This window comes from Stegodyphus dumicola, chromosome 2 (assembly GCF_044657685.1).
Source record: "Stegodyphus dumicola isolate Sdum_Otavi_A_Nest chromosome 2, ASM4465768v1".
In the NCBI taxonomy this organism is placed as follows: Eukaryota; Metazoa; Arthropoda; class Arachnida; order Araneae; family Eresidae; genus Stegodyphus; species Stegodyphus dumicola.
In genome coordinates, this window is record NC_140769.1 from 57,327,541 (window position 1) to 57,354,218 (window position 26,678).

The 26,678-nt window shown below is 34.0% G+C and overlaps 1 protein-coding gene across 2 annotated transcripts in view; it reads right to left on the bottom strand.

The window, feature by feature from the left end:
* Positions 1–26,678, bottom strand: part of LOC118189594 (fibrillin-1-like) — a 791,047-nt gene that overhangs the window by 345,086 nt on the left and 419,283 nt on the right. For both annotated transcript variants that reach the window (XM_085810675.1, XM_085810674.1), the window contains exons 5-6: positions 17,287–17,382; positions 2,422–2,616 (exon numbers count right to left, since the gene is read on the bottom strand). In XM_085810675.1, the coding sequence (XP_085666801.1) occupies positions 2,422–2,616; positions 17,287–17,382 (291 nt within the window). The remainder of the gene's footprint in view (positions 1–2,421; positions 2,617–17,286; positions 17,383–26,678) is intronic.

Below are 26,678 nucleotides of genomic sequence, written 5' to 3' on the forward strand. Positions count from 1 at the left end.
AAAAGGAAACGTTTTGGATTAAAAGATTTCTGGAACAGCTTATTATTTGAAATGAGAAATATCATCTGCTACTTTTAAATTTATTTTCCTTTCAAAATTTCGCCTATGAACAAGTTGGGATTGAGAGATATGTTTTTACGCATTCCGAAGAAAGACATTCCTATTCCATAACCCAAAAACGCTGTGAAATGTGCTACAGATTTTTAAGTTCAAAATAAGCGGCTTTATTATCGCATATGAAAAAACCGTCGATCATTACTCGTGCACGGAAAGAAGACTCCAAACTCCTAAAAAAGCTACGTTCTGTTTCTAACGTTTTTAAAGTTAAATCGTTCGTTCAAAAGTTTCACCAGCTTTAGCCAAGGCATGTGGCTTATTGTAGAACAATTTTAGAAACCCGTAAGAAAACTATTTAATATGAACAAATGGAAATACATTGTAACCCTTGATGAAGCATGAATTCACCTAAATGACTGCGACGAAAACAATTTCTATTTATTACACGTACAACCTGGTTCCGTCAATGCAAAGAAAGTTTCAGTAAGGGGTTAAATGATTGTCATAGAAATTCTCTTACAATGCGGAATTAAAAATAAGAAATGTAAAAAAAACTATCAAAATCACACTATCAAGAGAAAGTTTTACTTGCAATGTTCACAGAAGAAATTCAATTTCTTTATACCAATGACTTTCTAAGAATGAAACTTCATCAAGACAAAGCAACTAATTATACTTCGAAAATACAGTCCATAATTGAAAATACACGCATTCGAATATAAACTTCATTCGTTAAAACAATGATTACTGATACATGTATTGCATGTATCATATGAATGTATTCCTGTACAGTTAGCTGACATTACACCCACAGACTTAAACCTGCGAACGTTTCGGATTTAGAGCTGAAATTTCAAAGTTTTTAAAAAATGTAATGAATAAATGGATTTTTTTATTATGATTTATAAATGACTACAACTGACGTTGTACCATGATTCCTTTCTTTTCAATATACATACAACCAGAAATCGGATACATTAAAGTCTGGCAGAAATTTTCATGTGTAATGAATACGAAAGCCACCCTTCTATACGAATTTACGTCTATAATGCTGAGAGGGTAGCGCAAACTCACCACGACTGATTGATGGGCGCTCGTGGTGGAAGAGGAATGAGGAATCAATATCCCTGGAAATTTTACGAGAAAATCCTTCTGTCATGAAAATCACAATGCAGACTTTCAGTCCAGAGATAAAGGCCGTTAGATCGAAAATAAAAAAAAATACTATGTGAAATTAATTAAACGGCCTCCAGATCGTTCTAAAATGAGTAAATATGCTCTGTAATTTTGCTTCGATCGAGGATTTGCAAATAACTGATTGCAAGTTGACAAACTATTAATTTGTAATTACAGTGCAGAAAAATTTTGTTTGGTAAGTTGAAAAGCTTCTAAAAGAAGCACGAACCGGAACAGGCAGAACTCGTCTGGAATTCAATATCCCAATAATCTGCAATCTTTGAGCTTGTGAGGTTTATCTATTTATTTTTAACTAATAGTTCATTTTAAGTTGAAAATAATTTCCTAGTACTCTCTTTTCATCCACTCCTTTCATGCCCAAATGTAAATGAGATAGCGAGAGTTATTCAGATAAGTGTTGAATGAAATGCTATTTAAGCAAGAGTTTTGGAAGTTAGTTTTAGTACGTCTGACTATTCCAGGCTTCGTTGTACTGTGATTATTAGTAACTTAGCGGCGTTGATGGGTTCTCTCCTTCAGGCCTATCTCGCCGGATACTACAGATCAGAGCTCCTCCTGCGCGTTAAAGTATTCTGTGATATGTTAAGCTAACCTACTAGACCTTTAAATTAATATTTGTTACGTATTTCTGTTAAGCCAGAAGTGTTGGCTTCCAGTAACCCAAGTTGGGCCATTTATTAATTGTATGTTCGAATAAAAGGGTCTTATACACCCTTCTTCTGATCTCTGTTTTAATTTCACAAAGGATAGAAGATAATTCTTCAAGAGTACTTTTAAAAGTTTATGTTTTCTAAAGAGGCACAGACTTTATAAGCTGGCCAAGCGGTTAGAAATAAAAGTTGCAAATATGTGGAATTTCATTTTGATGCTTTGAAAAGATTTACGCGGACTTAAGTTTCGATTCGGCAGAAGTCTAATCATTCTTCAAGATCTAACGTAACAAGCAAAAAAGAGTTAGTATTAAGATGCAAGAAATGTTTCATTAAGATTGGTTCTTATGTTGAACAATAACTATGATTTAACAATTTCCTAATGTATACTGTTTACGTTTTACTTTGTCTATAATTTAAATATCTGATGCAAAACATTAGAAAGTATTGCTCTTAGAATTTTCCTCATAATATTTATTCACTCTTTTTAAATGATTATGAAAAAGTCCATACGTACCATGGCAGGATTTGGATTGTATGTTAGTAATTAAGCCTCTTTCACAATCCAGTTGGGAGGGGCACTGCTCACATGGATGTCCCCAAGCAACTCCCACAGTTGCACAGCACAGTTGTCTAGTGCATACGACTCCAGTTAATTGACCAGCACAGAACTGATTCTTTACCTTCCTAAAACATGGGCCGGTACGATAATCTGGAAAGACAAATGCACTCAATGATTAATTTTATAAATTACATATTACCATGAAATTGAAAGCATTCATTTTGTGCACACGTTAATCACCGTTCGAAAAGTACAAAAATAAATTAGATATTAGAAACTGCATAAAGAAATGATCTTGAAGCTTAATAACTTGCAATAAGTTTTCGGAGTTCGAACTAATGCTTGATATTTTATGAAACTGCCGATATTTATTTTTCAAGTTCGAGGTATTTATTTTCGTTTTGTTGCTTAAAAACTTTGAACTAAATTTAAAAGATATTTTTGCCAAGAGCAACTGTTTTGTGAATTCCAAGGTGCAGAGATTCTTATTTCACAAATTTTTAACGGAATAACCTATTGTAATACAAATTAACATACTTTTTAAGGTACTACATAGCTACAAACTGTACTCATTTTCATTATGCATTAATACATTTTTCTACGTTGCATTTCCTTTGCTTATTTTATATATTAAAAGATTTTTAATGGTATAGATCTAAAATTTTGCATGTTTTTCTAAGTAATATATTAAAAACTGGGCTAAAACAACAAAATTTTACTGTACTTATTTAAATTTTGGTACTAATTACTAATAAATTTTGCAATGAGCGTTTTTGCGAATTTCAATCGAAAATGATTTTAAAATAAGGTTTTCCCTAATTGAATGATTAAATGCCTAATTGAATAATTTGATATAAGCTTTTGCCTCTCAACACTACTTCGATAAAATGCCCTTTTTAACTAAACTCTAAAAAGGTCTAAACTTAAAATGTATTGAAATAAGGTCTTAAAATGGTTCATTATAGACAACAACATTGGAATCGCCCAATTAAGATGATACGGGGAACTAAAAAGGTATCTGCGTTGGACAAAAATTATATTATACTGGCATCTGTGTGATATAAACATTAGTACTAAACAGGTACCAATTTTTGTTCTGTGTTACACGGGTATAATTTTGTTCATCGCAGTAATTTTGTACTCGGTTATACAGGCATTTGCGTTGGACAAAAATTAGTACCAGATACAGGAAAATCTCAACCATAGGCATAAATTTTGAATTTTATATACAATTAATAGCATGGAATAGCTGCCAGAATTGAAAATTTTTCAGCTTTAATTTAAATAAATAATGGATATTTAAAAGGTAATTAAACTGCTTAAAACATTTTTCCATCTAGAAAAAATAGACTCCAGAATTTTTTCTCCTTGCATATCTTATTCATATAGGTCGAGATAAATTCGTTTTCTTCCTATTTATATATACGGGTAAATATTTCTCATTACAGTAAATGGATTTATAAAACGTACATTTAAAATTTTGATTAATTTGGAAATTTTAAATTGCAAAAACGCAAATTTATGTCAGCTTCCTCGTGCAAAGCTGGAAATCGAAGAATCAAATTTCAAGTATTTTCTAACTTTTCCTGCATTAAAAAATTCTTTAAAAAATTAGTTACATAGTGTCAATGCTTTTAGAATCTTCTGTGCCATTTCATAAAAACAATGAAGCCATTAATTTGTTTTACTGCAGCCTTTGAGCCTTTTGAAACATTCACACATTCCAGAAAGAGTGAATTAGCATTTAAAAATTAGATCTTTATGTTCGCTTTCGAACTCACCAATGAAACAGAACTTCGTACAAAAAAAAGTTTAAATATTTTTACAAATTCAGTCAAGAGGGATTTCCTTTCCAGATCACGGAGCTACTTAATTGAAAAGATCCCAGCTATTTCTAAACATCAGCATTTTTTTGGTTTTTTTTAATTAATATTGGTGCAAGACGTGCTGCTTTTTATTATTAAAAGAAAGTTTATTTCTTAAAAATAGGATGCTTCCTGTAGTTATAAAAACACTTAAGAAGGGACCAAAAAATAGTTATCTGCTAAATTAAAGTGAGGAGAAAAAACTTAAAAAGGCATTTAATCTTGCATTATTCATGTGGATATAGGAGATTTGAAAAATATCTTTATTATTACATATATGTAGCGGAATTAATTACAATGACAGTTCCATTAAAATCATCGTTATTATAACTTACCAATGATAAGGGTATATTACATATTCAGTCTCGTGATCATTCATTACAAACTCCTTTTTTACGTCGCTGAAACCGAATGTAGAAACATAGACTGCTCGACATTGAAAATGCAACACCAAGAAGGAGTGGTCAGAAAGTGATGAAATTTGGAAAAAAGACAGAGACAGCAAGCAGCAATAAGTAATCTTTATTTCAAAATGATGGTCAGAATACAGAGCTAGAACGGCGTCGACTCAGTAGGATGCAAGACCATCGCGGACAGCGATGCACGAAGAAACATGTCTAAGCATGAGTCAATAAGAGTGCGGATGGTGTCCTGAGAGATGGCTCTCCATTCCCTTTCAACCATTTGCTACAGTTCTTCTTCTGAACGAGGCAGGGGCAGAGTCGGCAAACGGCGTCCAATCACATCCCACACATGTTCGATTGGTGACAGGTTAGGAGAGTATGGTGTCCAGGGAAGCATCTGTATACCTTGCAGAGCATGTTGGCAGATGCGAGCACTGTGTGGTCGGGCGTTATCCTGCTGAAAAATTGCATTAGGCAGCCCCTGAAGGTAGGGGATTGCTACCGGCCGAAGTACATTATCTAAATATCGTTGGGCCGTCATAGTGCCCTGAATACAAACTAGAGGTGACCTGGAATCGCAGGCAGGTGACAGTTGACGGAGGACGAGGACGTCTGGCGTATAACATAGGTAAACAGGCATATGTTCCACGTCCTCCACTATCTCGAAGAAGCAACTCGCTGGAGCCCCGTGAGGCTGCACCGGGAGTTTACATGGCCATACAGGGGCTAAATGTCAAGTAGATTTTACATAGGACGTTGTTTACAAAACAAAGTAACTTAAAAAGAATATAAAGTATAGCATTAAAACACTAAAACACACATATAAGCTGAAACACATAGATATACAAAATTAAACATAAAAGCATAAAAACACACGCGAGAATACATAACATGACACATAGAATACATACGGAAACACATAGAGCACATAAATGCAAATATTGCATTCATAAGAAACATATGAGACATAGTAAGGTGTGCGTAAAGCAGAAGCGCTATGCGGAAATATGCTCAATACACATAATATGTAATGTACACACTAGAGGCGTCTTGTACATGATTTACATGTTTCGTGGAATCGTAGGCAGTAGCTCCCCAAACCATTATGCCACGTTATCGCCCGGTCGGGCGTTCCACGGTTACTGCCGGATTAGATCTGTCTCCACGTCGACGCCACACACGTATGCGGCGACTGTCACTGGATAAACAGAAGCGTGACTCATCTGAGAACACGACGTTTCGCCATGCTCTCATCCACATTGCTCCAGTCCGGCACCATTCTAAACGTTGGCGTCTATGAGTGCAGGCCACGTTCAACCAATCGACGGGAAATGTTTCTGGTCGACACGGGAACATCCAGGGTATCTTGCATGCACATGCTGCAGAATCGCGGTACAAGTGACTTGCGGGACCGCCACAGCTTGTCGGCTGATGCGTCGATCTACGTGTGCTGACGTTACTCTGGCTGCACCTGCACCCCTCTTTCTTCCCACATTTCCTTGTTCAAACCATGTTCGCCATAGCCGACGCATCGTGCTCACATCCGTGTGGGTATCAGCTGCGATTTAACGTGGACCAACCGCCCTTCTCAGTTCGATCACCATACCCTTCGTAAAATCGTCTATCTGCTGGAAGTCCCTTCGTTGACGGCGGCCTGGCATTCTCTCCTATTACACGTATCCTCCGGGACAAAAACCAACTTTCTTCGATAATTCGTCTGGCAGAAATAACGACACGAATATTGCCCATTCTGAACGTTTCTTCCCTTATATCTTACTTCACGTGCGTCGGAGAGATGCGCATTTCACATCATTCGCATAACTCAATGACATGCGTCTACTCTAAAATTTGCACAAATTTCTGACCACTCCTTCTTGGTGTTGCATTTTCAATGTCGAGCAGTGTATTTCAGCTTTTACGAGTAGATGAATATAGTCGTTGTGTAGGAGAACGAATTAGGGCAACGCATCCAGCTTGCCAGCAAGTATTGCGTAAACTATTAGTTGGCTGTTCCATTTTTTGGTACATGTTTTGTTGGATTAGCTGCTGGCTACTAATATATATATAAAGTTAATTTCCCTGTTTGGCATGGTGGTAGCGCAACCAGCAGACTGTTTCAAATTCCGGAAAAAGCATGGGTGTCTGTAAATGTATATAATGTCTTTATGGTATAGAGACACTTAATACAATTAAGCCGAACGCTTTCCTAGAAAGGTTCGAGAGGTTGGTAGTTGTGGAAGAGGGTAGGAAATTTTGGATGTATTCCTCGGAGTGTTTTCGATATACAGCTAGTATTAACCGCAATGGTAAAGGGATGGTGCCCACGTCCCCCGATCCCCAATCATATTGTATATTACGTCCATGGGGGGAATTTGCATATGACACATTTTGAAAAGTATAATCGACATTAATAGTGTTTCATCGCCAAACAAAATACAATATTCTAATGATAAAAATGAAAATGTTGTTCTAAAAATGATTTGTTAGGGTAAGAGAGAAAGGAAGAAGCAGGGAATGAGACACACAAGCAAACAACTAGACACCATAGAAAAACAAACACACACCAAAAAAAAAAAAAAAAAAAAAATAAATAAATAAATAAATAAATAAATAAATAAACAGTATTTTGAAAAGTGAATCGACATTTATTGTGTTTCAACGCAAAATGGCAAAAAGAAATTAATAGTCCTCCTGGGCAGTAGCCCCTTTGGATTAAGAAATTTTATATTAACCCTTTTACAAAGAATAGCTAACTTTACAAATAATAACTTTTAAATAGCTAACTTTATAAGGTATTTCACCCGCCTTCTTAGCACGCCTTTGTAGTGTAGTGGGCTGGCGCGTTTTCTAAAGGTCCGTGGTTCGATTCCCGGCGAGTGCGTTCATCATTTTACTCACTTTCCTGCTTCGAAATAACCTAATGTCTCTACAACGTTTCTTCATATTATTACAGATAAGTTTTAAAAATAAGCTCTTTGCAATGGCATTTACTGGTCGAATTACTAGATGGGACAGGATTAACGCTTGATTTTGTTGATCAAAAATGTTTGGCAGATGCTTAATTCCTCTGAGATTTGGTAAACGTATTTTAACTCAACAGTTGTCCTTAGGGTTTTACTTCAATCTTAACTTGCAATTAAAATATCTGGAAAATGAAAAGCAGTCTCCCAGAAAGATACAACTAACTAACTTCAAACTAAAATTTTAAAAGAAATCTCTTTGAATGACGAAAGCCGTTTTGAAACGCATTGTGATGTATAGTGGGTGACAAAGTATTCTTTCGAAAGAAATACTACATAAATAAATAAAATAAAATTTAAAAAATAAAAATAAAATTAAAAAAATATGAGAATAAACATGCTAAAGTAAGCAATGCGAATGAGTAAATAGAAACTTCAAATTACAATTTGAAGAACTATAATCCACCCACACAACTCAAATAATTAAAATGAAATTCTAAAAAGGAAAAATTATCTAAAAATAACTACTGTGATCATCGAATATATGAAGCATATGTGAGAAAAAAAATTGATACTTTTTCCTCGCTCTTGTAAGATGAACGAGAAAGTGAAATAGGTTTCCATAAACTGAGAAGTTCGTCAAGTAATTTATTCTTGGCGCAGGAAAAAGGGTGTGAAAGGGAAAAAATGCGCCAAGGTAAATTTTAGAGTTACTGTTCAAGTTTTGCATCAAAATTTACAAAATCTGGTTTTTAAGCATAATTTGAGTCGTAGAATACGAATATGAAGGGAAAAAAACCTGACATGTCATTTCAGAAAATATCTGTTTTTGTGCCAAAATGCCTATGTTAGAACAATGTCGTATACAAACCTAATATATATTACAAATTTCACTTTCGAGACATGATAAATGCAAATTGAATTTTGTCAATCGGTTGAGCAGAACGGGAGATATAAAACTGTCTATTTTTGGGAGGAGGAGGGACTGGGTATTCATCTGAAGCAGAAATAGAAATGAGATAATTAATGAAGTTGTGCGAAAAGAAAACCCTAGCGATATGAATAATAAAGACAGATATGGCAATGACAGTTAATAAACTAGAGCTGCTTTCTATATAACAGACCTAACCTTTTCTTTGTTACTACAAAATGAAGCATCTGTACATGATTTCGTCTCAATCTTTCTTTTTGGCTCACTAAATGATATGCAACTTGTACGAAGATCCTGAGTTAACTCCTAAAGAACTAATTATATTTCTAAAGAAACTGTATCGACTATTTCAGGTCGATTATTTTAAAATTCCAGCATCCAAAAAGTATATCGATTCATAACGTTTTCACATTTTCATGCATTATAAAACAAATCTTTTTACATTCTTAAAAACAAGAATCATAAGAAAATATTAATTAGGCGTTTTTCCAAAAATTTTGAAATACACTGCAGTATAGCAGAAAGAGAAGATTTTTTTCCTTTTTGTACAGATGTCTTTAATAATGGTTTTACTTATACATTTATGTTCCCCTTTGTAGAAAAAATAATTAATAGCAAGGAAATTATGCTTATTACAGAAGTACTTCCGATATTTTATAAATGATATTTCTTTTATGTTTTCTTATTTTTTAATGATAGATTTCGCATTTAATGCTAGTTTCATCTTTAATCTCACTTTTCCTTTCCGAGTTATTATACAAAATAATAAAATTTAAAAATTTACTTACGTTTAAAGTTAAATCTATTATGTAATTTATACATTTTCTTAATATTATTGTTATAAGTTCCACTATATTCTCTTTTTTTGGATTTTTAAATTCTAACATCCAAGAATGCATTCATTATAGAGTTTTGAAATTTTCACAAATAGAACAACCTCTCGCTCTCTTTTAAAACAACAATAATAAAACAGTATTAATTAGATGATTTTCTGGAATATTTTTTTAAGTTAGTTGCTTGCGTGATCAGTTTTCGGGATGCTATGCTTAATTCTCCAGACCGAAGGCTGGTCTAATTCCATAGCAATCAATTTACAGTTACATAATATTTATACGTAAAAATTTTTCTAGAGCGGAACATACTAAATTTGAAACACAGCTCCACTGTAACATTCTTTGGTTTGCTGAATAGCCCATTAACTTAAGAAACAGCCACAAGCCAGCACAATATCCAGGACTTTCATATACTTCCCTTTTATGGAAATCTTAAATCGTACTTTCTTCGGTTAATGAAAGAGATTGGAAAAACATTTTTGCTTAAACACCTGTACGGTTGAAAAAACTCTTTCTCGTAAAAGCGCCTTTGATATCATCCGAGAGCATAAGAAATTTTAGATTTTCGACTGTCCATCTTGGGCCAGGCAGTATAGAAATGATACACAGAGTGATCTGATGAGCACAAATTATAAGAAGATATTAATAGGCACCTTTGTCTTCTGCTTTCATACATCTTGGGACAGGCATCTTCCATTATCAAATCTCAAATGACTCAATGCTTTATCTTCACTGCTATTATCTGCATAATTTCAAATGCGTTCACTTTCCTTCCAGTTTTGCAAGATAAAATTACATCGTTAGAAAATTGTTTTTGGTCATATGGTCTACAAATTTACCATATTATTAGCTCTTTTACCTCTATTTTAGATTTTAAGATAGGAGGTTTTAAATAGGATACATGATAAGATTCGTTTTGAAGACATGGAAATCCCCAAAGCCTTTTTATTTCCTTGTAAGAAGTAAAGAAAATATTGTGTTTGCGAACGTTCTCGGGTATCATATTTCAAAGACAATATCTATTTGACCGCTCTCGAATCCATTCGAACGATGCTTTTGCATTGCATGTGTACGTAAGGACAGAACAAAGGACTCTTTTTCCAAAGTGGATTTAAAATGGAATCAGAAGAGATTCTTTTCCTGGCGTGTGTACGTACTTATGTATTTCGCATAACTCAAAAACGAGTACCCTTAAAAACCTTGAAATTTTGCTTATGGGACTATTATAACATGTAGTGGTGAGCTTTCCTTTTTGGTTGCAATCGGCCGTACCAAACATATCTATATATATCTATCTCTTCTCTCTCTATATATATACTTATATACCCACTTTGTTTCCCGTCTAGGGGAAGTTAGATTTTTATTCTTATATGTTGGTAAACTGTGCACTTCTTTCTTTAAAAGTGATTGAATTATATTGTTCTTATGTTCCGGTTAAGGCTTTAGGCATTTCGTCAATATGCACCATTTGTTTGCATTTTAAATTCTTAGTAGAATAGTGAATTAAATCAGTTTGTGCACCAACTTCAGTGTCTTTTTTCCGAATGGGACCAAACGTAAACATTCAGTTTTCTGCACCGAAAAATCTGTCTTCCTGTACGCTCGTCGAAATACTTGGTTATGCGTAGAGATTCTAATTGTTATTGTAAAAATTGTTTTTAACTGCATCTTGTGTTTTAGGTTTTTCGCATTTTACTCGTAGAATTTTTAATGAAGCTGCTGTGAGTTTTAAGTATTTTTGCGTTGCGACGAAGTGAGAAGTGAATTAATTGAGTGAGAAATATATCTAATGAAATTAAAAGAAATAAGTTTAAATAAAAATGTTTATAATTTAATAGGCATTACAAGGAAGTTATGTGGTGACCACTTGAGGTATTTTGTATACAAATTAATAGTACTTGCTTTCCGCTTGAAGAGTTTCAAACTTATAAAGCAAAATATACGAATTCTTTATTTTGGTATCTACGTTCAAAATGATCTAGCATCGGCACAATATATTTCAACAGTTACGGTTACTGGAGTCTATTATTAAATGTCTGTTATATGCATGGGCTTACTGCAGTCCTGGGCTTTAGTGGATGACAAATGATCACGCCAATCTTAAATCTTTTTAATCCTAAACAACTCGGGGAGTTAGAAACCGATGATCCTTCAGCTATCTTCTTCTTACTATCCTTCTTGCATAAAAGTTCAAAATTTGCCAGTCAGAATTTAAACTTAAAACTGTGATCTTAACACTGTTACATCCTCTGCAACTGAAAAATAAATATAAAAATTTCTTCTAAAATAAATTTTAGAAATACTATAGCCAAAAAATTAAGATAAAGTTTTTTTACAAAAAGTATTTCTATTTCCCTTTTGAATCTATTGCCTAATGTGATGATACTTTCAAGCATACAATGCAGATGATCTGCTTTAAAATAACCGAAACGCAGTCTGTTCCCTACATCAGTTACAGTACGGAAATCAATTTACACTGAATTAAACTTTTTCATTGATTTCTTTCGCGTATCTTTAAAATTAGTTAAGAGTATCTCTGCTATGTCCCGTTCCAAAGCACACCATTTCTAAAACATTTAAAGATTATCTCAGTAAAGAAAATTGATTACCCTTTCTACAAAGATGCATTCGAACGTGGGGAACAAAAGACATCACAGAATTTAAATGATGATTTCTCTGCTGACAAAAGTTCTCAGAAGATATCTAATCGACTTACATTTGCCTGTCAAAGTCTTTCTTATCTCAGTTCTTAAGCTGAGACGTTGTTAAACAAAATAAAGGCAAATGATGTTCGAAAAACAAGTCAAGGACGAAGTGAATAGTTTTCTCTTAGTCTGATATTTCTTTGCAACAACAGAAAATAGTGCAAATGGGATGAAATTTTATGGTTTGCATCCGAATCTTTAGAAGGCATTTCAAAATATTTAAACTAAATTCCTTTAAAAAAAGCATTTCTTAATCTGTAGGGTGCGCTTCCTTAGGAAGGCATGATAACACTAAATGGGGAGCGCGAGCATATCGAAACGGAAAAGCGAAGTTACTGAAAGGAAAAAGAAAACAAAACAAAATAAAATCTTCCATAATAAAAAATAAAATACACATTTACACTGATATAATGCACTTACAAAAAGTTGTTATCAATGACATACGTAATCTTGCTCTCCTGGCCACGAGGAATTTCGTGGGCATTGGGCTTTATTACTTGCTTTATTACTGTCAAACAATTGAGCATAAGCAACAGCAACAACTTATAAATAGGACTGTATCAGTGCTGCACAATGTATTTAATAATTAACTTATCAGTGCTTAATTAAAAAGAAGTTTAAGAATTTTTAATGACTTCCTTGGGCCTATTTTGCACAGCAAAGATTTTTGAAGAAAGGTTTAACATCTGAAATACACTTTTATGAGTTCTTTTTCTATATTTAGCTGAGATCTTATATATTGTCTTCAAAGCAACCATCATATAAAATCCAGTTTCGCAAAGGTAAGACGTTTAAAATATTAACTTTCAGTGCAGTAAACTTTTCTTCCACCCCTGCTAAAATTCAAAGAGTTGTTTATAACTAAATTGCTGTTTGATTTCGACACTTGCCGTGACGTCTATGAAGATTTCCTCTTCAGAAATTGAAAGAGTATTTTGAAGTGGATCTCTAACGCATTCTAGTTACTTGCTACCCAAGTTGCCGTTAACAAAAATGTACTTTTCGAAATTCTCTGCCAGCTCGGTTAAATGATTTTTAATGGTTACAAAAACAACTATCACATGTTGTTCTTCAGCCTTCTGAGTTTTAATAAATTCATCCACATTTGGAAACCCTTTTAGATTTTTTTGCTTTAAATTTCTGTTCCACAATTTCAGTTTTTTATAAGAAGCCTTAACATTTATCCCTCTCATCTAACATATGTGCATTTTCTGCTTGGAATTGATGATTCAAGATGTTTAATTTATTTCTCAAATATGTCTACAACGTAGCTTGATTTTTATCACCAATATACCGTCTGAAAACCTCTGACTTCCCGTCTGCTTTAAAGGGGATTTCATCTCTTAATTCATAAACACATTGCAAACATTTCCCATGTTATAACTATCTTATCAAAATAAAATATAACGCTGAATGTACTGCACACATATCTTTACAAAGTGAACAAAATATTCTTGATATTAGGGGTCTCATTTTTATATAATTTACTACGATTCTAACCGTCATTAGTAAAATATTCAGATGAGAACTTATTTTGTTAGAAGCCAGAGCTTCTCCATGGATCATGCAGTTTGCCCAGATACATCGCGGAGATTTTTGTTTCGTAAGTACTGGTATATTTTGGAATATTCCAGATGTTTAACGAGCCTCAGCGGTGCACATTACGACGCAATTGTTTCACGCTTTGTCTTGTTCATAAAATTATTTTAAGACAGTAAATAATGCCGTTGCTGTTGCTTTCAATTCTGTTGGTTTGTAGAAAAGTAGTTCTTCTAGTGTTAACATACCATCACTAAAACGAACACAAACAATGGAAATAACATCTTTATTGCTATCTATTGCCTCATCAAGCTGAATTGAAACAATTTGTCATCTAACTTCTCGAGAAGTGATGTTGTTCACATTCAGCTATATCACCAATTCGACGGATAATAGTATCCTTTGAAATAAGTTGCAATTGTTTGCACAATCTCTAAGCATAGTTTCTATAATCTCAGTTGCAGATGGCAAAATAAGCTCTTCAACAATGGTGTGAGAATTTTTAAATCTGGCTATTTTATATGAAACTTTGAGAGAGGAACGTAATGCTTTCTCTTTCCATAAAAAGCTTTTTTAAAAATTATTTTAATTTTAATTCCAAGAATTCTCGGATTTGTTAACGTACTCATTGAAACGTTTCCAAATGTCGTTCAAACATATTGGATTTCATACTGTCTGCAGCCAAAATGTTTGAACAAATAACACACAGAGGCTTTTGCTCTTCATTTACTTATGTACGCGTAAGCCTAAAATATAAGTATTCTTGCGATATTTTGAAGATTTTACTTTTGGAAGCACGCTCGTCTGTGCACTTGTTGGTGCTTCAATACTCGTTTATCCCCACTTAAAAATTTATCCATGATTCTGCATAAGTCTAATGTTGAGAACTGTTGTCTAATGTTAATACTGTGAACTGCAATCAATAAAGGCCCGGTGGCGCAGTGGCTAGTGAGGAGCGCAGCAGCATCACAGATACAGGGTTCGATTCCCGGGTTGGGCAAGGTTGACTCAGCCTTTCATCCCTTGAGTGGGTCGATAAAATGAGTAACAAATTCACTTGCAGACTAAGCACCGGGGGCCCTGCGACAAGTTGACCACTTGTCCAGGCATGATGCACAAGCACCCCGGAGCTCACTGTCTAGGAAGCAGATATCAGGGCTATAATTCAGTCCTGATCATTCGTTGTAGTAGTTAGCTCTTCTGGATTCTGTATTGTTGGGATCGGGTTCGAATCACGGACAAAGCTTAGACGTTTTGTAATTGCACAGTTCCTATGCGGCATGGGAGCAATTAAAGAGCTAGCGAACCGAAAAGTATCTCAAGAAGTTGTAGAGCCATTAGGTTTTTTAAGCAGGTAACAAGAAAAATGAGCAATGCCCTCGCCGGGACGCGAGCCTGGACCTCTGGAATAGGTGCTGAGTGTGCTACCATTACGTCACGAAGGTGTGCAGAAAGGAGGGAGAAAATACCTTATATGTTTGGAGGTAGGGAAAGAGGCCTGGAAGACCTTCGTATTTCCATCAAATTTCAAAAATCAGTCCATTCTCACGAATGTAAAACCTGTCGCTGCCTGTGGTGCATCTAGGGAAATCTTGGTGATGATACAGCTAAATGACCGATAAGAATTGGCCATTTCCAACGAATGCATCAAATTGCAAGGGTCCGGTCATTTGAACCAATAACAGCTTTGGCTCGGTCTTGATATTTTTAGAAGGAAGTGCGGCCAGCAAAGTTAAAGCCGATAATTCAGTTCAGTATGATAAATATCTAATAGAGTAGCAAATTTGCAATAGTTACGAAAAGTTCTTTCTTGAACTCAAGAATTCCACGCTTAAATACAGATTTAACTCTTTGAAGAGCGGTGGTCAATAACCACCTTTTCTATTGAACGCCTTACTCACTCGTGTGAGTGGTTTTCAAGACTGACCGTTTCTGAAGTTCCCTTATAGCTTACTAGATGTCAATCAAGAAACATAAGCCAGTAGTTAATGCAGCAATTCTTCTTCAAGAAAATAAGCATCAGCCATCACGACGATGTGCACTCAGCAGCACAAAGAAAAAGCCTGTAAGAAGAGTTTGGGAATGCAGCACATGCAAAGTTGCACTCTGCTTGAAAAAGACCATAGAGACTGATTTGTAGGGATGCGTTTTGTGGGCGGTGGTCATTGACACTGATCACATGTGGTCATTGTTTTCACGCGTCTTGGACAAAATATGAGTAATTGTCGCAAATAATTTTATTGTAACACTTGATATATCAAATAAAACAAGAGTTTTGCTGAAAAAGTTAAATGTCTTTTCCTGCCCCTCAAAGAGTTAAATACTAATAGTAACTAATTCGCTACTTGGAGTTTACAAAAATGGAAATGATATTAAAGGATATACTAATAACATATATGGGTTAATGAAGACAAAATCCTACGAAATGACAGGCTGCGCATTTCTAAAATATTTTTAAACTGTGGAAAAAAAAAAAAAAAAAGGACAGCACCTACAATTTTCCGCTGCATCGCTGGGTTTATGATGTATTCTTGTTCAGACTTTAAAATTAGCCAAAGCTGCCTCAAATGAAATTAAATCTATTTTATATTTTAAAACTAACTTATCTAGTTTATTTACACCATCAGTGTAGCACGCGGAAAGCTTTCCTAAATCATGAATCATCCTTTGTGAGCTGCCTAGTAAATGCCCAGAAAAAGAGCGACGTGCGGTACTTTATCCTTTTATTCAGTTTCATTCATTACATCACTTTTGCACAGAAATGCCCAATTATGAAATATCAGAAAAATGAAATATATTTAAGGGGTATCAGAAACCCCTATACCGACAATGTTAAATTGGCCATTTTTCGATGTATCTTTTCTCAAAATCTGCTGTAGATACACGCTTGAAATTTTTTGTGTAATTAAAGTATACCTATTTGATTATACTGAAATGAGCTTTTGAAACATTTTGAATTTTAGAACAATTTACAGAATATTTTGTTAGTCATAGTAAAATTTAGCACTTTTCTCACACAAAAAACTTCTTAAAATTTTTTATTCTAAGTTTATCACAAAAAGCTCATTTCAGTAAATATTAGGAAACCTAATGAATAAGCCATAAAAAATTTAGATACCTGTAAGCAGTAGTTCCTGAGAAAAGGTACATCGAGTATAAAAAAATGATGTTTGGAGAAAAACGCGTTTTTATGTAAAAATCCTCATTAAAACTATATTTTTTTACAGTTCTAATTTTTATAGAGATTAAAGGATGGTATTTTTAGAAAGATAAAAGTGTAGAGAATTTGAAAATGCAAAAAGATGATTTTTGAAGATTTTGGGGTTCCAACACCCCTTAATTGTATTCGATTTAAGAAAGAAAGTTAAACGCAGATTATAAGCAATCTCTTCCTACAAGGACAAGAAAGTATCTATATTTAAATGCCTGTGCCACAGTTTTGAATGGTCATTGATTCATGAATTTTTGGCAATATGCTTTAGAATATAGTTCACGAAAAAAGAAGTGGAACTAGAATATTATTAAATGCCAGGAATTGGTGCAAAGAAGAACACTCAATAAAAGATTTCTTTTTAAAACTTACCTCTTTCACATCGCCTGCCGGTGAAGCCATACACACAGGCACAACGATCAGGCCCAATGCAACGCCCGCCATTGAGACAAGGTTCCTGGCATAAACCTAAAAAAATAAATTCACAATAAATAACTTACTAAAATGCTCTTAACAGAATACATTTCTTCTTAAAAATCTCTTGAATACCACTACTTTTTTCCTAAAACATTTTTACGCCAAAATATTTCTTTCTACATGCATTTTACCTTTAAAAGGCTCTTTTTTAACGACAAGAATAAATAAAAATAGAAGTTGGAAGGACATAAAAATGAAGTAATGAGGTCAATGTGATTCACATACATTTTAAACATCTTTTGGCGCTTGAATTATTACCCACATGAAGTAAAATATATTTTTGTCTGTCGTATGTATATTTGCAAAATATATATATTTTGCAAAAATTACGTTAAAAGTACTGAAGATGATTTAACAACCCTTTGATTTGAAATAAATGTGAATAAAATTATTATTTATCTTGAAATAACATAGATTCGAGGAAGAAATATCTGCCAGAAAGAAGTGTTTAAGCTATATAAATATTGTTACGGCTAAAATGTAAAAAGTAAACGTTTATTTTATGTATTCATTTATTTCACCATTTTTGAAACAGAATCTAATAATAAAGATAGATTTCCTAACATATTACGCAACGCAACTTGATGTTTGATCTTAGTTAATTAATTAATTAGTGTTTGATGTTTTCAGAGGAAGCTTTAATCAAAACACATGCAATTCAAATTAAGTATTTGAAATTTGTGTTCGGGGAACGACTGTGTGAAGGAAAATGAATAAAGTCGCATGACGAAATATAACGAATATTTTTATTCATTATGCGAAAGAAAAATGGGCTGTTAAAGACTTTTCAGATATTAAATCAGTTTCTCAGAAATATTCAGGCGAATAATTAAAGAAGTTATATTTAGCTATTAAATATGCTTCGAAAATAAAATTTATCCATATTAACTTCAAATCTGTGATTTTTTACGAAATTAATCAAAACGTTTTTTCGAAGCGAATAGTATTTTCAGGTTTTGGAATTGAGGGCTAAATTTAAGTACTCAACGTTTAAGAAATATCCTCGAGTAATTGCAGGTTTTCTATTTAAGAAGGAAAATTTAATGTGGAAAATTATTAGGTTTTTGAACAATTACTTTTTCTGTAAAATAATCACCTTGCTAGATTTAATCATGAATATGAATGATCAAATTAAACTAATTATCCGAAATTTGCTTTCGATTTAATTTTATTTTTTATATGTATCGCATTTTTCACTCAAACAAAATTTATTTTTATGAATGCATCAAAAATGTTTTGACCCCAAGAAACGTCTACAACTGAGTCTCCCTCATTTAGGAGACATTACCTCACGCTGTGTTACATCCCACTACGAAATTAAAAAGTTATAATGCAATTTAGATTTAGCCATGCCCAATGTTCTTTTATTTTCTTTAAAACCAAATCTGCATATTGCAGAGGGATGGGAAGTTACTGTCTCAGATCGTCAGCGGAAAACAAAACTGCACACAGAAACTTAAAAAATAAATAAATAACGAAGAAAAAGGGAAAAGTGCATAGAATAGCAGCAGTGATAGCAGATGATGTCATATTTATTTATAACTCGTTTCCTCATATCTAATAATGATTATTCTAGTGTTACTTGTAATAACGTCTTTCTGTTACAAATACTGATTTAATTAATCAAATAAATTCATTCTCAAAATTAAACTGTTTAAAATTCAAGCAACTTGCTCTTAACATTTATCTGTTAATAATATTATGCATTTTATTTATTTATTCATTGTGTTTTTATAACTGCGCTCGGAATTAGTAATTTTAGTTTGACAGTGGACGTCATTCCAGTATTATCTCGGTTAATCTGGCTAACTGTATTTAAATTAACTCTCCGTTTGTATGACCAATAACCTGTTATTACAACATTGCCATTTCAAATCGCATTATATAGACTTTTATTTATCTATCAAATCTTTATTATATGCGGCTTAAGTGTCTGTTTGTCGGCGATAGTTTACTGGTTGCTTGCGTACTTTATTATATGCGGTTTAAGTGTCTGTTTGTCGCCGATAGTTTATTGGTTGCTTGCGTAAATGTACTAGCCAATCGGGGGAAGTTGCCCCGGCATTCAAATAGTTCATATACACTGATACCATACATGCAGTTATCATTGTTTTAATTAAATTATCATGGTATTTAAGAACATTTAAATATTTTTAATTCATACAATTGTTGCTTATTATGCATTTAACTATATTTACATGTGGATTACCTAGAAACTTGTAAAATTTGAGAAATTAAAGGAGACGAAACCAACTAACGAGTTGTGCGTAGTACATCTCATCAGGTAGGTTTACCCAAATTCCTATGCTATATATCCTTTCGCGTAAAGAGTTTAAAATTTTGCCCGATTTTATTTCGACATAGTGTTTTAAACTGAATTTTCAGCTGAACGCAAATTGAGCGTGTCAGGGGGAACGTAAACATTTGTTTGCATAACGTAAACATTTGTTTGCATTAGCAATCATCTGTTTCTGAAATGGATTACAACTGAACGCAAATTGAGGGTGTCAGGGGGAACGTGATCATTTGCTTGCATTAGCAATTATCTGTTTATAATCAATTTATAATCATCAATTTATAATATCTAGAACAGCGGTCATTTCGTATGACCGCCGAGCTTTCTAGTTTAAATATAAGCAGACTAAAAAAAGAAATGATTTAAAACTAGTAAAATTATTTCTTAAAAAATATGTACCTCTATTTTATATTTTACTGACATTCTTAGAAATATAATTTGTGACCCATTTCATGAAATTAATTTACAATATACTTATCTAATAATTTTCATAATATTTGATTCCTCCTTGCAATTAATAAAAGATGCTCCGAATGCCATATATTTCTTACGTCAATATAGAATAATAGTTTGCACGCTTCTTATGATTAACATAAGGTAAGATTTAACTGTGTACGGGCCCTTTAATCTAATTAACCAGTTATTTTATGTTTTGGATCTTTACTATCACTTTTGCCTTCCATTTTCCGATAGAATGCAAATTAGATCGCGTGTATTTAAGGTAAGGCTTTTGGATTGAAAACAGAGTGTATTCTGCCTCTCGAGGCCACGCTACTAGGTTGCTGCCTTATATAAGATTTGTAGTCTTCCGCCTTGCGTAATAATTGCCTATTGCTGAACATCCATGCCGGTTAAGTTTAGAGCCAACTTCGCGTTAATTGTTCAGGGCAGGCTTTGGCTACTAGATTATTTAAATTAAATTTTCCTTTTGACTTAGTGTTGTTACTTTAAGTTATCTCATCGAAGGTGGTTGGCTGAGTTGTAAGCACAAAATGTGCCTTTCATTCTGATGTAGTTTTAAATAAAGGATCTTTTACACCCTTCTCAAGTTTCAGTTGTTACTTACCGATAACTTGTTGCCAATCTATCTAGAATTTGGTCACTGTTGAGAGACTGCAAAACACAGTGGACGTTATATCGGAATAAAATTTATGCTACACGCAACGTTTAACCTCAGTTGCTTAGTTTTCGAAGAAATGGGAATTTCGAATCCTGAAAAAAAAAAAAAAAAAGATTGAGATTGGAAATCTCGAATCTTTCTCGCCATTCAAATTTTTCGAGGCGTCGAGTATCATAGTATTTCAGTACGCTGTCTAGAAAACTTGGAGAATTGTTGCGAATTCGCGCACTGAGTTTACTTATTTATTTTTTGGCTAGGTTAAATAAATAATGCGCCTCTCACGTGGCTCAGTTGCATACCAGCTGAACTACTCAGTCACGGCTGCTCAATTTCGAATCGCTAATCATACACATTTTGTCAAATAATATTGTGAAAATGAACCTCAAGATTAAAGCTTTTAATTATAAATTTCTTTTGCTGAATTTCGCTTACATCTTATTAATAAGTATAGGCATATTTTTTAAAATCGTATTTAAGCTTCTTTTCTCTTTTAAATGAATTAAAAAATTTTCTTCATTAAAAACGTAGAACAAATTAGTATACTTTTCTTTTACTTGTATTTCTTACTTGAAGGATCTGAGAATCTTTTGGGATTCAGATTCGAGAAAATTTTGGATTCATCCCACCTCTGATTTTTAGTAGCATCTTAATGAAAGATAGTGGTATTAAAATATTTTGAAGCAATGAAAAACGCAGGGGGCAAGTAAAATTATAAAACGCCCTAGTATGTAATAATTCCTAACAGCATTTCAAGCTCCGAGTTTCACTATAAGCATCCTGCACAAATTTGCATAATCAACCAACCAGAACCTACCAAACACATACTTAAGCATCTATACCTACATTTCCCTCTATAACATATGTATACATATATATATATATAAATGTTTCATGCAATTCAAGCAACAGAGGGACTGGAATCTGTTCAAATGAAACCCTTGTTCAGAACTTCGACATTTAATCTAGGGCGCTACTCCAGAGACACAAATTAGATGAGGAGTTCTTAGCCGGTGGTACGCGTACCACTGATGGTACGAAAGAGAAAAATAGATAGTACGCAAAGAAGCAAAGCATTTTTAATTATTGAATCCTGATTGAGTTTTTTCTCTAACACTGGTAAATTTATGCGATCTGAGCTCTATTCAAGAGTGGTTGTGGTGCTAGTACTTTGTAGTGGTGGTATTAAAGGTTTTCAATTTTTCTTTAGATGGTACGCATTGATACTGTCTCAAAAAACCCGAATGTATCTCCTTCTACAAATTTATAGAGAAAAATCATTCTATATACACTTCATCACGAGCGGTCGAGTCCATTTGACATGATTCTGAGGGGATAAGGTTTGAAGGAGCTCTGCACCAGTCACAGTAGAGACATATAGTACAATGCGCCCGGCGGCTACCTGCCTAACAGAAAGGATGACCTCCAGGAAGAAGTTTTAAGTAAAACCAACTTGCGTTCACATTACACATGGAGGAAAAAAAAAAAAAAATAAAAATAAAAAAACCCATAAAAACACTCGTGCAGCTAAAACGTCAGACAGAGGGCTTTTTGACGGGGGCATTTCACCCAACATTTTTGATTAAGCAGTTAAAACATTCTCATCTCAAAATGCCAAAAGGCACACTCTTGTTTTAGAAAAGCATAAGAATTATGTTGCCAGTCCCTTCTTTCTAGCAATTACCTATAAAATTGCACGTATTTTACAGAAATTTAACTTTCGGGTCGTTTATTCTTCCATCAATAAAATTCCGAGTTCCATACTCAAGAATCCCACTCCGGATATGAATTCCTGGGGTATTTACAGGATTCTTTGCCAATGTGGTTTAATTTACACAGATTAAAAAAGAGAGCCTTAAAATTTCGCGTTAAGGAACATGAGGCATATGTTAGAAAAAAGGAAACACAGAAGTCTTCTATTTCCCAGCATTGTTGGTCCGAAAATAACACTTTCAATCTTTCTGCAGCCAAAATTATTCAAAAAACATCCTGTTTTTTTCTTGTTTTTTTCAAAAAAAAGATGTTTTTTGAATTTAGATTTTCTAGAGGCATTTTACATTCAAAAAATCTTTCTGTTATAGTTAACGATCCTAATTCCAATCCGTCTTTGCCTTCAGCCTTTAAGGAAATCATGTTTTAGTTCTGGTTTCTTCAACAGATGGCGCCAGTAGCTTATCTCTTGTCCAGGCTTTTCTTGTCTTATCTGATCATTATATCCTATCTTGTTCATTTGCGCTTTTGCAACTGACGATGGTGGTTCGATAAAACCATCGAAACTATTCCTGTGAAAATTTGAAAATATAACGCTGATTTTTATTGTTTGACTTCTAAATTAACCAATTATGATTTACAAACTTCCACTTAAATGTTTTCTTTGCAAATCAGTGTGACAACAACATATTATTTTGCATGTGATTGTCAAATTTTATAAAACAAAGTTTGGATTTCAAGTATTAAGCTATGAAAAATTATTGCCTTTAAAAAAAAGGAAGAGCTTTGCAGGGAAACTATTAGCATTCTTTTATACTAATAGATCAAATAGTAGTATTTCATGAAAATACCCTCAGTCCAAATACCTTGTTACTCTATAACGTAATATATTTATTAAAAAAGTAATTTAATAACATCTTGCTAAAAATCTTAATCCGTAACATTAAGTTACACATTTATAATTATGTCAAAAAGCATTTTGCATGCACATACGATTTCAATTGATTAAATAAAACAAATGATAAAGCTGAAATTTACTGATGTTTCCAAAACTCATTACTATTAACAAAACTTTTTTTTGCATTTAAAATTATAAATTTTCTTTTATCTGCAACAAATGCTAAACTAAACACAATAGATTTTTTTCAAACATCCCTCTTTCAGAGTTAAAATGTTTAGAATTTACTAGTACTTCATTTCATTTTCCCTAAGATGCAATGGATCTAAACCTAATTTTCATAGTTATTTAACAGCCCCCAAAAGTTACATAATGAGCTTCAATTTCAACTAGTGATATGAATATTTTATTTAAAATGAAAAAAGAGAATTTATATGGTCGAGGGAAAGAAAGTCCCCATCTTTCCATCTTATTTTGAGAATAATTCAATCCGAATGGCGCATTCGTGTTTTCGCTCATGGCCGCTGATGATAAATTTAAGAAGTCTGAAACATAAAATGAAGATTCTTCCCGTAGAGAAAATGGATTACCATGTTACCTATTTAAAGATCTACGAACATATTCGTTAATTAAATAAGTGAAAATTAGCGGACAAAATATATATAGAGCTATGACCACTTAAATTGTGAACTGCAGACACCTGATTGGCTATGCACCAACATATAGAAGGAGTTCGCTTATAAACCATTTATTTTTTTCTTTCCAAATTTTTACCTTACTCGATAAACCCTTCTTTTGATGTAAGTATTAAATTCACAGATGATGTAAAGGTAAAGAAAGGCCTAGTGCCTAAGTACTCCGTAACTGATTCCTTCCTCTTGATCCGTGTCTTATACCACTCCCGTACTGACAGAATATACAGCGTTGGAGAGAGATGAATTATACTAAGACTGATGGATCGAAATAAAGCCATTTTCTTTAGGAACATTTCTTAGGCTGTCACAAACAAACATATATTTACTCATTAACCAACGGTAACTGGTTTCCATTTCGTAGCGAATAAATGAGCTGTTCGTAACCTGACTTTAATTGCCGCTTCATTATCATTTTTTATTTTTACAAATAAATTGCGCTATAATGAAGCACTCCGTTTTAAACTTCCTTTAGCGATCATTCATTTCTATGAGTTTCAATATTGTGTCGCGTGCTTAGTTTGATAATGAGGACGTATATTTTACTCCTTTTGCACAGCTATTATGTCATTACATAATAAAAATCTACTTTGTCTTTTAATTCGATGATAAAATAATTCGCACTTCACTCTGCATACGGCATTTTGAAGTCCACTTTCCTCTCGTTATCTGGTCTTGAGAATGACAGAGCAACAATGGGTAATAAATAAAATAAAAAGAGCAAAATATCACAGAACGCTGATAGTCAGTAAGTGCCGACAGACGTGAAAGATAATAATATCACGTGCGCCGCTAAGAAAAACTGACAGAACTGGTAACACTTGTTCTACAGCAACAGCAGACAACGCACGCGAATATGCGATTTCAGTTAGCGCTACATCCTGTCATCATTCACAGCTTCTCAACTCGACTATTGGCAATTGTGACAGAGGGTATAATTTAATATATTAAATATACTTAAAATACTTAAAATAAAAATAATACTTAATACTTAAAATTTTTCAGGTAAATTCATGCATCCTCATGGGAGCGCAGAAGCAGAGTGGCCATAGTTTGCAGACTCCTGATATAAGGTCTAACTACCTGTGCTCCGCCCCTATTTTGACTGAGAGTACCCTAATATGCCAGAAGACGGCAAGTTTTCTTGCATCTGAAGCTTACATCTCTTAATGCCTCTCCAATGGAAGAACTATATTACTTGCTAATCCAGAGCCGAAGCCGAGATGACTGGTTACGGATAATACATAAATTCAATAACGGGTTGTCGCTTATAAAAACAATTATCGTGTGCAGTAGTGCCGTGCAATATAAGCGGTTCAACAGCAGTACAACTGAAACGACAATGTTGTAACATGACTTCTCAAAATTACATGCATGCTAATGAGTCATACATATGATCCCTATGAAGCTAAAACGAAAACCAGCGTGCAAATGTTAAAGCAATTAAAAGTACGCAGGCTAATATACTTAATACTTAAATTAATGCCAGGCTTATAAATTATTAATAATTATTATTAGAAGTGCAGAGACATTAGATATTTTTTGAAGAAGGCAAGATGAAAAATGAGCAACCGCCTCCGCCGGCAATCGAAACACGGACCTCTGGAATACGCGTTCAGCGTGCAGACCACCACACCACGAAGCCATGCCAAGAATGCGGGGGAAATACCTTATATACTCCCCCCTTTTAAAGGAAAACTAGGGTTTTTAGGGAACCCAATCGTCAAATTCTGGCAGAGGAGAATCATCATCGAACACCCTTTTAGTTCGGGCGCCACTGTAGAAACATTAGGTATTTTTTTTAAAGCAGGAGAGATGAAAAATTAGGAACGCTTTCGCCGGGAATAGAACCACGGACGTCTGGTATACGCGCCCAGCGTGCAGACAACCCTACCACGAAGGCATGCCAAGAAGGCGAGAGAAATGCCTTATAGTAGTACTAGAGTTTGTAGAGTCATTAGGATTTTTTTGAAGCAGGAGAAAAGAAAAATATGCAGTACTCTCACCGGGTCTCGAACCAGGACCTCTCGACTACGCGCCGATTGTGCTACTGTTACACTACGAAGGCATGCAGAAAGGAGGAAGAAAATACATTATATACGGCCCCCTTTTAAAGGGAGACTGGGGATTAGAGGACCCAATCGCCAAATCCTGGTGGTGAAGAATCATTATCCACTACCTTTTAGTTCGAGCGCCACTCATCAGGTTTTTTTGAAGCAGGAGACGCAATGCCCTCGCCGAGACTCGAACCTGGACTTCTCGAGTGTGCTACCATTACACTACGAAGGCGTGCAAAAAAGGGGGAGAAAGTACCTTATAGATTATAAATAAATACCAGGATTATAAATATGGAAACATTTATTCCTAGTTTTGCGGGATCACCAAGTGTCTCGCTTCCCTTTTCCCATTTGACCGGCCACATCCGAGGATTCTTCAGATCGACAGATTTGATGTGCCATTAATACACTCAAAAGTCGATTGCTTTATCGGGAATTCAAACTAGGAATAAATGATCTGAGTAGTTAGCTTTTCGTAACCATAATGTTGTCTTTTGCAACCTCTCAGGAATCAGGA